This window comes from Marmota flaviventris, chromosome 2 (genome assembly GCF_047511675.1).
Source record: "Marmota flaviventris isolate mMarFla1 chromosome 2, mMarFla1.hap1, whole genome shotgun sequence".
Lineage (NCBI taxonomy): Eukaryota > Metazoa > Chordata > Mammalia > Rodentia > Sciuridae > Marmota > Marmota flaviventris.
This window is the reverse complement of record NC_092499.1, coordinates 181513543-181530755: the sequence shown is the minus strand read 5'-3', so window position 1 is coordinate 181530755 and position 17213 is coordinate 181513543. Positions and strand designations below refer to the sequence as shown.

The following is a 17213-nucleotide window of genomic DNA, read 5'->3' as shown; positions in this document are numbered from 1 at the left end:
AGTGGCATGGAAAGAGTTTCTTTCTCTCCTTATACCCTGCCAACAACAGCTGGAAGCCTCATTCTCAGAATCTACTGATGTCATAATGAGATTCTGGAAGGAAGAGGGGACAATGGAAAGGCACTGAATCTGTGAATCTTTTATTATAAAACACTCATGTCAATTAATCCTCACAAATACCACAAGGTGAGTGAGCTTAATCCCAACTTCATGCTCAAGGACACTAGGGTTCAAAGTGGCTAAATGACTGCAAGAGTCTTGGAGCCATCTTAAAGAAAAGCAGGTTTCTGGGCTAGAGGTAGAAACATCCACTTTAGCCTTGGGATCACTCTGAGACTAAGAACTTGCTAGACCCTGAAGAATGGGTGCACGGTATAGTCCCTGAAGTCTTGTTAAATCAGGATAATCTGGCCAACTCAGCAAAATGGAAGCCCTCAACTTAATGAGGCATCAAATGTTGAAGGAGACAGGTGCGGTGGCTCATGCCTGTAATTTTGGTGGCTAAGGATACTGAGGCAGGAGGATTGCAAGTTCAAAGTCAGCCTCATCAATTTAGCAAGGCCCAAAGCAGTTTAGCATGACCCTGTCCCAAAATAAAAATTTATTTAAAGGGGGGTGTGGCTCAGTAGTTAAGCACCTCTGGGTAAATCCCTGGTATCAAAAAATAAATAGAGGCTAGGATTGTGGCTCAGTGGTAGAGCACTCACCTAGCATGTGCAGAGCCCTGGGTTCAATCCTCATCACCACATAAAAATAAAGAAATAAAATAAGGATATTGTATCCAACTACAACTAAAAAATAAATGTTTAAAAAATAAAAAATAAAAAAATGAACAAACAAAAAATGTTGAAGGGCCTTGGTGATAGAAATGACTCTAGGGTTCTTCTAAAAATAAAGAAGACGGGGGAAAAGTATTTTTTTTTCTTCTAGATTAAAGATGGCAATTGATTACAGAACCTCAGTTTGCTTTTGCAACAGGATCCTCAGTGGAAAACTGATTTCAAATATCACCAGATCTGCCATTCCTATTTAGCTGGTTTATCTGCTACTCACACCCTGGCCAACCAAGGGAGAAACAGAAGGATACGTAATGCAGTGAAGACAAATGGAAGAAAGACCCAGGTTCTAGGGGTGTTGCTCCGTGGTATAGCAATTGCCTACTGCATCTAAAGAAGAGTTATAGTAGGCCTATACATACACATATATATTCACACAAACAAGTGCATGTAAAACTGAGGGCTTATAAAAATAAGGTCTGTGGATTGTACCTGTGTCAATTTCCTAGTTTTGATATTATACTATAGTCATGTAAGATATTATTTTGGAGGCAAACTGGGTGCAGAATACCAGAGACCTCTCTGTAGTATTTTCACACCTAAGATTCTGTAATAATCTTATCAAAAGAAATTATAACAAAAAGAAATAGCACCAAATCTATGTATACATATTACAAAAAATTGTGGGAGGGGTAGGCAGGGAATAAGAAAAACAAATGACAGGTGAAAGACATCAATAAAAAGACGAAAATTAACATGAAATAGACGATAATCATTAACAAAAAAGAACTTAAAGGGCTCAGGACATTGTAGAATGAGATCAAAGCAAGGACACGATATTACAAAGAATAGGGCTGGAGTTGTGGCTCAGCGGTAGAGTGCTTGCCTAGCACGTGTGAGGCCCTGGGCTCAATCCTCAGCACCACGTAAAAATACATAAACAAAATAAAGGTATTGTGTACAACTAAAAAAATAAATATTTAAAAAAATATTATAAAGAATAAAAAATTTTAAAAATGGAGGAGATGGCACTGACAGAGTTTGGGAAACAAGTATTTTAAAAATCAAAGCATCTGTACACATGGAAAAATGAGAATTCATACCCTATTTGAATCAAATGTATGATATGTCAAGATCATTGTATTGTCTTGAACAACTAATAAAAAAATAAATAAAATTTTTAAAAAAGCATCTCAGAAGTCAAGGTCATTTCAGAAACATCAAAAAGGATGCTGCTGGTCTGGCTGAAAACAGAAGACAGGATTGAAAGAGCAAGTAAAGGAGTTGGAAAGATTAAAAAAGAGCCAAGAGGGACTGCAATTGTGGTTCAGTGGTAGAGCACTTGTCTGTATGTGCTAGGCACTGGGTTCGAGCCTCAAAACCATATAAAAATAAATAAAATAAAAGTATTGTGTTCATCTACAATTAAAAAATATTTTTAAAAAAAGAGGCAAGAAATAATATAGCTAACAAGTACAGGAGAGAGGTGATATAAAAATATGGATTCTTAGCCAGGCATGGTGGTGCCTGTAATCCCAGCAGCTTGGGAGGCAAGGCAGGAGGATCACAAGTTCAAAGTCAGCCGCAGCAACTTAGTGAGGCCCTAAGCAACTCATCAAGACCCTGTCTCTACACATAAAATATTTAAAAGAACTGGGAGTAGTTAAGCACCCCTGAGTTCAATCCCTGGTACCAAAAAAAAAAAAAAAAAAGAATATGGATTCTTTGATTCTTTAATTTTCATAGCTCTAAGTCTTAAGATATCATTCAAAACTGCTATACTAAGAAACAGATGTATACACATATTTAAAAGTATAAAAGAAACTGGGCATGGTGAAGCATGCCTAAATCCCAGCAGCTTGGGAGGCTGAGGCAGGAGGATGGCAAGTTCAAGGCTAGCCTCAGCAATTTAGAGAGACCTAGTCTTAAAAGCTTGGGATGTGACTCAGTGGTTAAACTCCCCTGGAGTTCAATCCCTGGTACCAAAACAAACAAAAGGAAAAAAAAAAAAAAAAAAAAAAAAAATATATATATATATATATATATATATATATATATATATATATATATGGAACTAATAATAATAATGGAGATTGTGTGAAAGAAGCAAAGTATAACAATTACCCTTATTTGATTTTTGAATTTTGTACTATAATCTTTTTTTTTCGTTGTCAATCTTTATTTTATTTATTTATGTATATGTGGTGCTGAGAATCAAACTTAGTACTCACACATGCCAGGCAAGTGCTCTACTACTGAGCTACAGCCCAGCATATTATATGCAAATTTAAGGAATAAAAAATGGGAACCAGGGGCTGGGGTTATGGCTCAGTGGTAGCGTGCTCACCTAGCACACGTGAGGCTCTGGGTTTGGTCCTCAGCACCACATAAAAATAAAATAAAGGTATTGTGTCCACCTACAACTAAAAAATAAATATTTCTTTAAAAAGGGAACTGGACTGGAATTGTTGTTGCTCAGTGGTAGAGTGCCTGCCTGGCATGTGTGACGCCCTGGGATCGATCCTCAGTACTTCATGCATACAAACAAAAAACCAACCAACCAAATAAATAAATAAATAAATAGAAGGTTCATTGACAACTAAACAAAGTTCAATTAAAAAAAAAAAAAAAAAAAAGGAACCAGAGATTTGCAACAGAGCAGAAACTGGTGAAAAGAAAACAAAGGAAAAGTACCTAAGCCCTTAAATTTACACTGGTTTACTGTTGAGAGCCACAGCCTAAGGGGGCCCCAGCAAAATTCCAGCTGATTGGCTCACCGTGGCCCCAGCAAACTTCCAGCTGCCAGCTGATTGGCTCCTCTGCGGTGATGTTCATTGGGCTGTTTCCCTGCCCTTTCAGACCACTGAGCGGCTCATTGGGGGACTCTTCTGGCTCCGCCCACACAACCCAGCCAATCAGCCTCAAGAGCAGGAGGAGTGGGGGGTTGAGAGGCTTGCAGGAAGCAGGTGGTGGCAGTTGGGCTCTGTGGGAATTCCTGAAGAGCTGGTGTGGTGTGGTGTGTGTGTTCTAAAAATAAAGTTCGTTTCTGCTTGACAAGTGGCTCCTGAATTGTGCCCAGCCAGACTGCTGCAGTTTACCTAGCATGGGAATTATTAATAACTGCATTAATTATAAAGATAGTCTAGCTAGATTGTTAGCTCCAGTTCATCAAAACATCTTTACCCCAGGATCAAACATATTTGATAAAATAAATTATCAAAATGAAATCAGCAAAAAAAAAAAAAAAAAACAGGGCAAGCTTCTGAAACTTAAAAAAAAAAAAAAGAACAGAACATACTGGGGTCTTTATATCTGAACCATATTTTCCCTTCCCCATGATCCCCACTGGCCCCCTGGAATGAGGTATTTTTATGTGGTGTATATAAATGAAATCATAGTATTACTAATTTCGTATTACCTGTTGAAAATCTGAATTTCTTGTCCATTGGTAACATACCTTAAAATTTTATACTGAATATCTCACATTAAAAAAAAATAATGCAAAGTAATGACTCTTGGCAAGGATATAGAAAAACAAGAAACTTCCCATATTGATGATGAGAATGTAAAATGGTGGAGCCACTGTGGGAAATAGTATGGTGGTTCCTCAGAAAGTTAAATATAGAATTACTATATGTAATTAGTAATTCCACCTCTGGAGATACACCCAAATTAACTGAAAAACAGGGTCTCAAACAAATAGCTATACAACAATATTCAAAGCAGTATTATCCATAACAGGGAAATATCAAAGTGACCACAACAGGTGAATGAATAAATAAAATGGAAACACTAATTTTTTTTTACTTTGGACTAATTATTCATATTTTGACATCTTTTTTTTTCAAAGCTTGCTCAACAATTTTAAAAATATTTTCTTTAGTTATAGATGGACACAATACCTTTGTTTTTTTTTTTTTATTTCTATGTAGCGCTGAGGATCAAACCCAGTGCTTCACACATGCAAGGCAAGCGTTCTACCCCTGAGCTACAAATGCAGCCCCATATTTTGAAATCTTGACACTGCAATCTGCAAAATTCAGAAGCAATACATCTCATATATATATATATATATATATATATGAATTTTAGCCTTAAAAATGAATACAATTCTGGGGGTAGGATTGTGGCTCAGCGGTAGAGCACTCGCTTTGCATGTGTGTGGCTCTGGGTTCGATCCTTAGCACCACATAAAAATAAAATAAAGGTATATTTAAAAAATGAATAAAATTCTGATAATGATTCAAAATGGATGAACCTTATAAATATAATGCTAAGTGAAATAAGCCAGATACAAAAGAGCAAATATATTATTCCACTTACATAAGGAACAAAGAATATCAAATTCAAAAAATCAGAAAGTAGAACAGTGGTTACCGGGGAATAATAGGAGGGGGAAATGGAGTATTACTCTTTAATGGGCATAGATTTTCAGTTTGGGATTATGAAAAAAAATTCTGGCCGGGCACAGTGGTGCATGCCTATAATCCCAGCAGCTCAAGAGGCTGAGGCAGGAGGATCACGAGTTCAAAGCCAGCCTCAGTAACAGTGAGGCACTAAGCAACTCAGTGAAATAAAATATAAAATAGGACTGGGGATGTGGCTCAATGGCCAAGTGCCCCTGAGTTCAATCCCCAGTACCAAAAAAAAAAAAAAAAAAAAGAAAGAAAGAAAAGAAAAAGTTGGAGATGGATGGTCATATGGTTGTACTATAAAGTGAATGTACTTTATGCCAGTGAACTGCATATTTAAGAATGGTTAGAATAGAGCTGGGCACAGCTGTACATGCCTGTAATCCCAGAAACTTGGGAAGCTGAAGCAGGAGAATTGCAAGTGCCATGCCAGCCTTGGCAATGCAACTTAGCAAGAACATGTCTCAAAATAAAACATAAAAAAGATCTGAGAATATAGCTCAATCCCCAGTACTGGAGGGGAAAAAAAAGTTAAAATGATAATTTTGAATGTTATGTATATTTTACAATTTTTTAAAAAAACTGAATTAGGATACGTTAAAAGAAAATTCTCACCAATAAGATATCACAACAATAAAAATGTAGAAAGAACATTTTGCCAAAGAACATAGAGTGATGGCAGATAAGCATATGTGCTTATTATCATTAAGTTATTGAGAAAATTCAAATTAAAGCCACAATGAGATACCTCTAACCATCTATAGAATGGCTTTCAAAAACATGACAATATCAATGCCAAAGAGGAAACAGAACAGCTCTTATTCATCGATGGACCCTGATTCTAGCCTAACTAGTACTTGCACTCTCTGAACTTTATTTTGTTCATTCGTAAGGATCTATGAATAAAATACAACTCTAAAACTGTGGCAATATATAGCAAAAAAATAAATTCAGTCCTCTTTCAGGACTACAGTTTAAGGGAACATGGATATGCATTACTCATCAAACTCGTGCTATTAGAACCCTTGTTTTCAAAATCAGAAACCAAATAAATTTGATAGCAATAGATATTTGTAATCCAAGACACAGAAAGATCTTCAAATACTAGATGACTGTCATATTATCTTAATTATGAAAAAGTAAGAAATAACCTAAATAGTCAGCAATAAAGCAGTATTCTTTATCCAGAGTTGGTCTCCTATAACAAATCACCCCTTCCCTGTTTCAACTCCTTTCATGGCTTCCTATTAGATCTAGAGTCAACCAGCTGAATTCCAATCCTAAAACGCTGGCTGAACCTGGGAAAGTTAACTAATATTTTTAGACCTTAATTTCTCATCAATAAATAAAGTATCACATAGAGATGCTTAAGAATGGCTAATAAATGTAATGCCTATGAATTTCAAAATTTTACTTGAGCATTTTTGGTGCTGAGGATCGAACCCAAAGCCTGTGTATGCTAAGCATACTGTACCACTGAGCTTCACATCCAGCTGCCTGTCAGTTTTTAAAAATATCACAAATAAAAAAAAACTTATACATTCAAGTAAGTGTTATCTCTTAGTAATTATTACCATTTTTAAAAATTACTAAATGAATACTCTCTGCCAGAGCCTGTACTAGTTCCTTTATTCACTGACTATGCAGAGCTATCTTGTTTAGTTGTAATCACCTGCAGGCACCACATATAAATACAACAATGAATAAAGTAATAAATAATAAAATAATTCACGGCAGCTTTATTTGTAATATCTCTAAATTGGAAATAATCCAACTGTCCTCCAACAGGTGAATGGCTAAAAAAAACCTTGATATATCCATACCATGGATTACTACTCAGCAATAAAAGAATATATTATTGTTGCATTCAACAACCTGGATGAATCTTTCAGAGAATTTTTCTGAATGACAAAATTATACAGATGGAGAAGAGACTAGTGATTGTCTGTGGTTAGGAATGAGGGGAAGGGGGAAAACCAGGTACAATTATAAAGAGATAGCATGAATGATCTTTGTGGTGATCAAATAGTTCTAATACTGATTGTGGTAATAGTTGCATGAATATGTGATAAAATTACACAGACCTATATTCATAAACATATAAACACATACACAAACAAGTACTTGCAAAACTGAGCAATCATAATAATAAGGTCTATTGTACTCTAATTATATAAGATGCTTACTATAAGGGAAAACTGGGTGAGTAGTACAAGAGACCACTCTGTGCTTTATTTTTGCTACTTTCTATAAATCTATAATTACTTCAAAATAAAAAGATTTTTATAAAAATATTCAGGCTTCTTTTACACAACTCCCAGCACCAGTATATCGTCAAGACGCTAAAGTCTCTTTCAGAGTCTAAGAATCATGTTAGATCTCTTCCTTCCAGAGATGGTCTGCAATCCATGTTGTTATCCTCTTTTTTTTTTTAATATTTTTTAAATATTTTAAAAAACAGGCACTGTTGTAGATGAACACAATACCCTTATTTTATTTATTTATATGTATGCTGAGGATTGAACCCAGTGCCTTACATGTGCTACACAAGTACTCTACCACTGTGCTACAACCCCAGCCCATGTCCTCTTTTCTTTTTATTTATTTATTTTGGTTGGACACAATACCTTTATTTTATTTATTTATTTTTATGGTGCTGGGATCGAACCCAGGGCCCCATAAGTGCTAAGCAAGTGTTCTACCACCGAGCCACAATCCCAGCCCATCCTCTTTTCTTTTTAAATCAATAGTTACTAAGGGTTTACTGGATGTCTGGCCTTGTATCAGAAGCTAAGTTATATAAGATCAATTATTTATGAAACCTTCTGAAGTGAGCTCTCAATCTAATGATAATAAAAAGAATATAATAGGGCTGGGGTTATAGCTCTGTGGTACAGCGCTTAGCATGTGTGAGGCACTGGGTTCGATTCAGAGCACCACATACTAATAAATAAGTAAAATAAAGGTCCATCAACAACTGAAAAAGAGGATATGAAAAAAGCATTGGAAGAGAAGTAAAAAAATTTCTGTTTTGAATTTACTTACTAGACATTTGATTTTGTACCAATTCTTCACCTTTTGGCATGCTGATTTCTTAATCTGCAAAACGGAATAGAACATATATAAATATGTTGCGTTTTTTGCCTGTTTGTTTTTTTTTTTTTTGATAGAAACGATTGACCCCAGGGTCATTCAACTACTGAGATACATCTCCAGCCCTTTTTTTATATTTTAGAGACAGGGTCTTGATGAGTTAATTAAGGCCTCACTAAGTTGCTGAGGCTTTGAACTTGAGATCCTCCTGCCTCAGCCTCCCAAGCTGCTGGGATTAGGCACCCACCTATAAATATGTATTTTAAACTTAACCTAGGGCTCCTGGGTAAATTCTAGGGTATACGTAAATTCTTTGAAATTATGTGCAGAAGCACATAACTGTATCTCTGTCCTAGGAAAAGGTATTTATATATATATACATATATATATATATATACATATATATATATATATATATATATATGGATATATATTTGATTCTGAGCAACCTATAAAGGTTTAAGACAACTGAACTGGATTTTTTAATTCAATTTCTTAACAGTCTTCCATTCTAACAGTCCATTTTCTAACAGATCTCTAAGATCCCTCTTCTATCTCTAATATTCCATGATTCCAATAAGGATGGAAGAAATGGACCAGAGATGTGACATTTCATGATTCGTTCCATGATTCATGATCTCAAATACCATAAAATTTCACTCTCTTTTCCAATGGGACAGGTTTAAATTTTAAATATGTAACTCTATGACCTTTATGACTTACCCTCCCACCAACCTTCCAACCTCATCTCACCCCTTCTCTAGGTCCTAACCACTCCATCTAGCTTGTAGTTTGCACAAAATTTTGCTCCCGTTCACTATACCCCTTTGTATATAGTGGTCAGCTCTTCTACTTTATCAAAAAGAAAAGAAAAAAAAAAGGTAGAAATCTCCCAAGATTTAATGGCAGCAACTAAATACCATGAAAGATCCATTGTGATGACTTTCAAGGGTTTGAAATCTAATCCAGTGGATTTACTTCTACCCATGCAAGGGAGACATCCTACAGGAAGGGCAAGTTTGGCATAAGGGCCACTGTGTGTTGATCATTGTTAAATATGCCCATTCATCCTCCACAGAGCTCAAAGGCAAGCAAGGGTCATATGGGGTAGGCATCCCTTTCTGGACTTCGGTTTCTCTTTCTGTGAAATGTAGATACAAAACCTGTTTATGAATCATCTGTCAAACAGAACATTATAACATTTATGGAAGGGCTGTCAACGCTACACACTATTACCTGCATCTTTTAAATTCACGCCATATTTCTTATTTCGCAAATAAGAAATGATAAGCAATTACCTAATGAAAACAGCAGCAAACTTTTATATTTATATATATGTGTGTGTATATTATATATATAATTCAATTATATATATAATTCAACTATATATATGTATATATAATACCAATGGATCTTTATTTTTATTTATTTATATGTGGTGCTGAGAACCGAACCCAGTGTCTCACACATGCTAGGCAATCGCTCTACCACTGAGCCCCAGCCCCTGCACAGCAAACATTTTTAAAGCTCTATCTTTCCAAGGGCTTTATTTAATTCTCCCAACAATTCTGAGGTAGGTACCATCACCGCCAGGGGCCGTCAGGGAAAGAACTCTTGCAAAGGAAATTCCAAGCCAGCCTGACTTGAACACTTCAGCCCAGAGCAGATCAACAACATTATATTGTAAGTCACATTTGTAATTTAAATTTTCCTAGGAGAGCGAGAGTGTATTAGTTTTTCGGCCGAGGCACCGGAACTTGAAGTCTACCTCTTCTCTTCTGGGCTCCCCCTTCTGCGCCTTTTTCGGCTCGCATTCCAACTCATGCTCCGACACCGACGGAAGTCAGGGGTGCTACCACCTAGCGAGATTCCCTGCATGCTGAGATTCGACGGCCGCAATACGTTCTCAGTGACCTCCTGACGTGACTGCACAACGCTAGGGGGCGTTGCTTGCGGAAGCCAGGGTTCGGCTTCCGGGTGCTCTTGCGCTGACCTGATCATAGAGAAGCTAGAGGAGACTCCCACTTCCGGTCGCTCCAGCTGCTTCGCCGGTGCAGGTAAGCTCGGCGAGCTTCGGTGGGTCTCGAGTCCGCCTCTAGCAAGGGTGGTGCGGGCTCCGCTGTTAGCGAGAAACATCTCCCTCACCCTAACCTCACGCAGACGCAGTGCTGAACCCACAGTTGCCGGACAAAGAGTGACGCCGGGAGCCGAAGTCATGGCGGCGACCGAGCCGAGCTTAGCAGCCACCGGGAGCCCAGCAGCTGCGCCGCCCGAGCTGCAAGAGGGAGCCGACCCTGAGCCCAACTCTGCGGGATCCTGGATTTCAGAGTCGTCTCCGCCTGCCCCTGAGCCCGCCAGCGCCAACGCCGCGATCCCTGAAGTGAATCCTGCGGCCCCCGAGCTGCCTCTGGGGCCCGCACCCCTGGGTTCTGCGCCTCAAGCCGAAGCTGCCCCGCACTTTCCTACAGGTCCGAGTGGCTCCAGGCCCGGCCCCGAGACGTTCCGCCAGCGTTTCCGGCAATTCCGCTACCAGGACGCGGCTGGCCCCCGGGAGGCGTTCCGGCAGCTGCGGGAGCTCTCTCGCCAATGGCTGCGGCCCGACATCCGCACAAAGGAGCAGATGGTGGAGATGCTGGTGCAGGAGCAGCTACTGGCCATTCTACCTGAGGCAGCGCGAGCCCGGCGGCTCCGGCGCCGCGCGGACGTGCGCATCACCGGCTGAACGGCGAGGCTGAGCACTTTCTTAGACTGGGGCCATGATGGGTCGGGGGTCAGAGCCTGGCACCCCACCCCATGTTAATGTAAAACGAGTTTTGACAGCTCCCGTGGCCTTAGTGTGTCTATTTTGTTCGTCCTTCATTGGGTTTATTTCACTGAGTTTATTTCCTACCTCCTTTCTGCTGTTAGAGAAAGGAAGCTGGAAGCCCACGAGAATAAAGCCTTTGCTGTTCCCTGGGCTTTTTTCGTTGCCTATTGTGAGATCCTTAAATGTTGGCTAGACCTGGACCATTCCTCCACCTCATCTGTGAAGTTTTTCTTCTGGACTCCCAAGAACCCTCTTGGGTTTCCTTTGTTTAGTGGAAGGCTGTTTGATGAAGATTTCAGCAGTTCCATTCCTCCTCTGCCTCTAAATGGCTAGAACCTGAGTTTTGTTTCCTACCTGAATAGATAGATAGGGATACTTCATGGCTGTGGGATTCTGAAGGCAGGATAGCTGAATCTATTAAATGCTCACTTCAATGGCTACCTCTGTGCCTATACAGCTACCAACTTGCTCCACCTGCATTTTGAGCATAAGTTTCCCAAGTTATTTGGCTATTTTCATGTCAAATGTTTTATTTACTGCTTGCCCTGTTTTGTGAGCCAGGGTTTATGCCATTGGACTTGCTTATTAAACCTGCTTGACTTCCTTGTCAAAATTTAGGCCCCTAATCCCAGCAACTCAGGAGAGGTTGAGGCAGGAAGATGGCAAGTTCAAAGGAACTTAATGAGATCTTGTATAAAAATAAGCATTTGTATATTCTTGGGATTTCTTGGCAGAGTCTGGGTTTGCCTCCTGCAAAACATAGATTGTGTTTAAAAGATAAAAGCAGGCTTCCTTTAAAAGGTAATGGTTACAAGCAGGGCACGGCCTGTAATCCTAGTAACTTGGGAGGCTGGGGAGGAAGGATCACAAATTCAGGGCCAGACTTGGCAACTTAGACCCTCAGCAAGGTAGAGAACCTGTCTCAAAAAAGCTGGGGATGTAGCTCAGTGGTAAAACACCCTTGGGTTCAATCCCCAGTACTGCAAAGAAAAAAAAAAGTTACAGAAGATTAAATAATACATATTAAAAGTAAGAAAAAGAACTTTGTAATTCAGTAATATGTGACTGAAACAGCAACAAGAACCTGTTTTATTTTTTTCCAAATACAGATACAGAAGTTTGCATGTTTTTGCAAATATTGCTTCAAAGCAACATTTCTATATACAGCGCCTTCTGTTCTACTAGCGCGTAAACATAGATATGTATCCACAGTGCAATGTTGGCTCATTGAGAATCCACCTTGTATAAACTCATCAATTAAGCAAAATGATTAGTCAAACCAGAATTGTTTTTGTCAAGGCAGTTTTTTATAGGTGGATAGCTTTTCTCAATAGACAAAATTTAGGTAGTGCACATATTTCTAAATGGTAATCAGCAATGTTTGCAAATAACAGTTTCCAGTGCTCCAACTTGGGGTTAATTCACCTTGACCCAGGAATTGGGAATGGAGCCCCTCAACATGGCTTTAAATTAGGGAAGCACACTGAGATTATCAGAACTTTGGGGAGTCTTCCCTGCTTCCCTAAGAACAAAAGTCACAATGAGTGAAACAGGATTATTTTATAAAACCTAAATGATAAGTCGTCCAGTAATGGCCACTTGACAAAATTAGGATAATTCAGTTTCAGCTTCCATCTTTGGACATTAAATTGACTATCTTAAAAGTTACAGCTTCCCCAATTGTGATACTCAAATGTAGTTTCAGAAAAATCAGTAATAATACAACAATCGATATAGCCCCACAGTTATGGCTATAGAAAATCATCCTGTTTCTTCCCTTTTCAGATAAACATTACACAAATCTTAAAATGCAGCTGTCTGATAAATAATCCAGAACACAGATGCCACACAACACTGAGCCATTTCTTCCCACACCAGAAACACCAATGCAGTGTGAAACAGCCTCTTGTAGAGGAATTGTGTCAGCTTCCTTACAGATGTTACAGCCACATGGATCAGTTACACAGGTCAACTTGTCCTAGACAGGGCATTCCTTGAAACATCTTAGGTCCAGAGGCCTGAATTTACGAAGACAATGACCTGTGTCTTAAAGCCCAACCATTCCAACAATTGCTGGAGATACTGTCATTGCTATTGAGATATTGGCTTTTACGTTTACATAGTAAATATTTGCAGCATATAACATTACAGATTCATAAACCCATAATTGTGTTAATGGACAGCTGTGCTTCGATTTTTATCTTTAGTGATAAGAAAATCAGTGAATCAGGTCATTCCTCAAAGCAAGGAACGTTTTAACTTTGCCCAATAAAAACAAAAGAAAATACAGCAATTACATGTGGAACTGTAACCTGCAAAAGTAACACAAATATTGTTTCAAAAGGTACAAACAGATCAAACTTGGACCTTAAGCAGCATAATCACCTTGATCTCACAGAGTAATATAAACAGGAAATTTAAAGTGTTAAAGTATATTAACAATTCTGAAAATGCCAACTATTGAACATACCTTTCAGGGAAGGAGAAAAGTGGCACATAGAGAATCTGAAGTTTGTTGACCACAATACAAAATAAAGTAATTCCCCAAACCACATTCTTTGTAACAAATCTTTACAGTGGAAGAGTTTGACATTTTGGGAAACTTTTTTTAAACCTTAAATAGAACTAGGAAGCTGTCTTAAGAAGTGGATAGAAAATGCTGTCCTTTGGGTTCTAGACCCTGCCTGCTTCAGTTTGGAATTCCTCCTAGATTCTTTTACATCAAGATTCTAGTTCTTTCAGCTGTATGGCCTCTGTGAAAAGCCAAAACCCAGCCAACTCTGGGGTGAAACATAAAACTTGTCCCTGGTACCATAAAGTCATGCAAGAGATGTGGTGAGAAAAGTGAAGAGTCCTAAGGAGAAAGCAGGGCAGTTGAGGCCTCTGCTCCTTCCCAACTTCCGCAGCGTAGTCAAGTCCCAACATTCCTGTGAAGCTGGAAAATGAAAATGATACCTGCTGCCTAAACATGCCAGGCAGAAATCAAAAGGTTTGGCATGTGCCCCAACCTGACAGAAAAGTCAATTAAATAAACTGTAAATTGAATCTACAACTGTTTCCAACAACTTTTTTGGCTCTCATTCCATTTATCATCAGTGGCACGATTTCAAGTGAAGTTTGTGCAAAAAGACTCTCTTCATTCAATGATGTGCACAGAAGGGAATCCCAAGAGTCTATTTGCTACCTTCTTGGTAGGCTTCCAGATCAGAGTGCCCTGCCCTCCAGCAGCCAAAATGGCCTCTTTGTCAATGTCTTCACACTCCTGGCCAGATCCCTGAAGTTAGTCGGTGTCACGTGCATTCAGCATGCTAGATTTATTTATTTAAATATGTGAAGCTCCTCCTGCAGGTGCCCCGGGATTGTGTCCCCATTAGTCTTGGTTGCCCAATTTCATGTTGAGCAGCAGAGGGCGATCTGCTGCACCTTGCCCAGGTCTGTCAGCAGTTGCTTGATGCAATGCTTGAGCTGCGGAAGCCTGGCCAGCGGCTCTGGGGGCTCCAATTCCCCAGTGTAGTCTAGCCAGCTCTCCAGCACTGTTGGCAGAAGAGAGAGATGAAACCCAGTGAGCCCCCAACACTTGATTTTCAAGAACCTCAGCAAGAGTTTCAGCTCCTTATCTCATCCGAATACTCAGGAGGACAGGGAAGAGGGCCATTTCAGCCAATGTTGCTTCAACACCTGGCCCACAAAGCATTACTCCTGGGACAGAGCTCAAGTGCTTTACAGCAGCATAGTCCAAAAGAACTCTTTGACAATGAAAGTGATCTATGTTTCTACTATCCAAAACAGTAGCCACTAGCTATTGTTTTGTTGCTACTAAGCACTTGAAACGAGGCTGGTACAACTGAAAAGCTGAATTTTAAATTTTATTCAATTTTAACTAAATGGCCACACATTGCTACTGGCTATTGTGTTAGTGCAGATTATAGAAGGCTTTAAAGGACCCACTTTTCCTAGTGTCACTGCCCACTCTTTCTAAAGTTTTCCAGTGTTGTCAATATCCTGGTATTTTAGCCTCCTGTCAAGAAAGGTGAAAATCTGCCAGGCATGGTGGCACATACCTATAATCTCAGCTACTTCAGAAGCTGAGGCACAAGGATCACAAGTTCAAAGCCAGCCTGTGCAACTTAGCGAAGCTCTGAGCAATTTAACAAGATCCTGTCTCAAAAAATAAGAAGGGCTGGGGATGTGGCTCAGTGGTTAAGTGCCCCTGGGTTTAATCCCCAGTACCAAAAAACTTTACAGGGATTTGAAAAGGTCAGTTTTTATCACCATCAATTCTGATTTGCTTTATTAATTCTTTTTTTATTATTTTTAGTTGTTAATGGATCTTTATTTTATTTATTTGTATGTGGTGCTGAGAATCGAACCCAGTACCTCATGCACGCTAGGCAAACACTTTACCACTGAGCCACAACCCAGCCTTCGTATTAATTCTTGATTGACACATAGTTATTGGTTGCATAAAATACTCTTATTTTCTGCCTTTAAGTATTTAATATAAGATATCTAGGTTCTAATATACTTAATAATTGGTTCAACATCTAAAAAGCTATTTTTCTTACGAGGCAAGGATTTTTCTATAGAAAGATGTTTGCCTTCCCCTTAATAAAACTCTGGCTTTGGTGGAGAGACCTTTGGGAATTCTACACCTTTGTCAAGAGCCACTTAGACCTTCCACTTACACTCTGTGCTTACCCCATCTTGCCTGTAGCCTTTCTAGTCCATGCACCAATCTACACTGAGCACCTTCTGGATTCTGGAGGGCAGAAAGAAGACCCTCCCGATGCCTGTTCCTCAAGCAACCTGTCACCTGTCACACAATCCCCTCCCTTCCTCAAATATGAGCCCTAACTTACCTCTTCATTCTCCTAAATTCTCTGTTCCCTGCAAGTTATTCCTTAGGGATGCTTTCCCCAACTCTCCTTCCGGAATCTGGTCCCTGTATTACAGGTGCTATCACACATTCTTCCTTGAGCACTTACCATGGTTTGTAATTTCATGTAATGAGATGATATCATTGATATTTGTCTCTTCTAACAAAGTGAAGATATAAAATGAACTGAGGATCTCCCTAAAAAGGGATTCTGATGAATCTTACATATAATGCAAAAGTGTGTTAACTAAATAAGTCTATTTACTTAAATAAAATTGATTTTCTTGCATACTTGGTGCCTCTCAGGGCCTGGAGTGATGAAAAACATAAGAACATGTGAGTCTCAATCAGTGGGACACAGTAAAGGTCTGCTGGGAGACCAGAGGGAGCCCAGGCTTATCATCTTGCCACAATGCCCACTTGGTGAATCCAGGGCTCAAGGAAGATAAGATCTGCATAGGCTCCAACTTCTCCCCTGAGGGTGGTTCCTTTGGCAACAACAGGACATTCATCCTGTCTCCATGGTGCTAAGCTTCCTCTCAGAGACCCAGAGACACTTCTCACATTCTCTCAAAATCTACAATTTCCAGTCTGGCATTCAATCTTCTTAGCACGGTTTTTACATACAGTAGCATCAACTATAATTTAAAAAAACCTAAGAAACATCTTAGAAGTAAAAGAGATATACGCCTTCCAGATGTGCCCTTGGGCTTGCCTCAGAGGCAGGATGTGAGCTTGAGGATGTGCAGGTCAGTCAGTCAGTCCATCTGTCTCTCCACCCACTCTCTCTTCCTTTCTGTTCTCCAACAGGTCAGCCCTTTTCACATTGACCTAGTGCTCTCATCAACCACCAACCAAATCACCCCCTCTCCAGCAGAAAACATCACCACTCCCTTCAAAGTTTGGCAGCAGTTCCAGGAGTTCCAAGAAGGCTTCCTGTCAATATTTTCCAGCCCTGGTGTGGCCTCAATCACATGCAGGTCCTGGTCATTCCTCACCTAACTTGGCATTCTTCTCTGAGTAATATTTCTTGTATGTTTTGTATCCCCCAGTAAAGACATCCTAGCCTGACTATAACCAGAATCTTCAAACTCAACATTTATTTCTTAATTGGGCTCAGTTTTTAAGAAGAAAATAATCTGGAAATAAATAAACAACCAAGAAATAATTTTATCTTCAAAACCAAAACTGGCAATTTCCTGAGGGTCAAGAGAGACTAAACTTGATCATGTACATAATTATAAACTCAG

The 17213-nt window shown here is 39.3% G+C and overlaps 3 protein-coding genes across 4 annotated transcripts in view; 1 reads left to right on the top strand and 2 right to left on the bottom strand.

Annotated features, from left to right (window-relative positions):
- Cnbd2 (cyclic nucleotide binding domain containing 2) overlaps positions 1–10354 on the bottom strand; it is a 57363-nt gene extending 47009 nt beyond the window's left edge. Inside the window, exons 1-2 of the mRNA XM_027945359.2 lie at positions 10050–10354; positions 8234–8287 (exon numbers count right to left, since the gene is read on the bottom strand). The gene's annotated coding sequence lies outside the window, so the exon portion shown is untranslated. The remainder of the gene's footprint in view (positions 1–8233; positions 8288–10049) is intronic.
- Positions 10263–11238, top strand: Scand1 (SCAN domain containing 1). The gene is made up of 2 exons (XM_027945360.2): positions 10263–10338; positions 10442–11238. The coding sequence occupies exon 2, from the start codon at positions 10497–10499 to the stop codon at positions 11001–11003; it is 507 nt and encodes a 168-aa protein (XP_027801161.1). The 5' UTR covers positions 10263–10338; positions 10442–10496; the 3' UTR covers positions 11004–11238.
- Positions 11239–12145: 907 nt separating this feature from the next.
- The window catches only part of Phf20 (PHD finger protein 20), a 126082-nt gene continuing 121014 nt past the window's right edge, over positions 12146–17213 (bottom strand). For both annotated transcript variants that reach the window (XM_027945356.2, XM_071608894.1), the window contains one exon: positions 12146–14620. In XM_027945356.2, the coding sequence (XP_027801157.2) occupies positions 14478–14620 (143 nt within the window). In that variant the 3' untranslated portion in view covers positions 12146–14477. The remainder of the gene's footprint in view (positions 14621–17213) is intronic.

Coding starts and splice junctions, on each gene's coding strand:
- Scand1 (XM_027945360.2), top strand. CDS start 10,497: ATGGCGGCGACCGAGCCGAGCTTAGCAGCCACCGGGAGCCCAGCAGCT.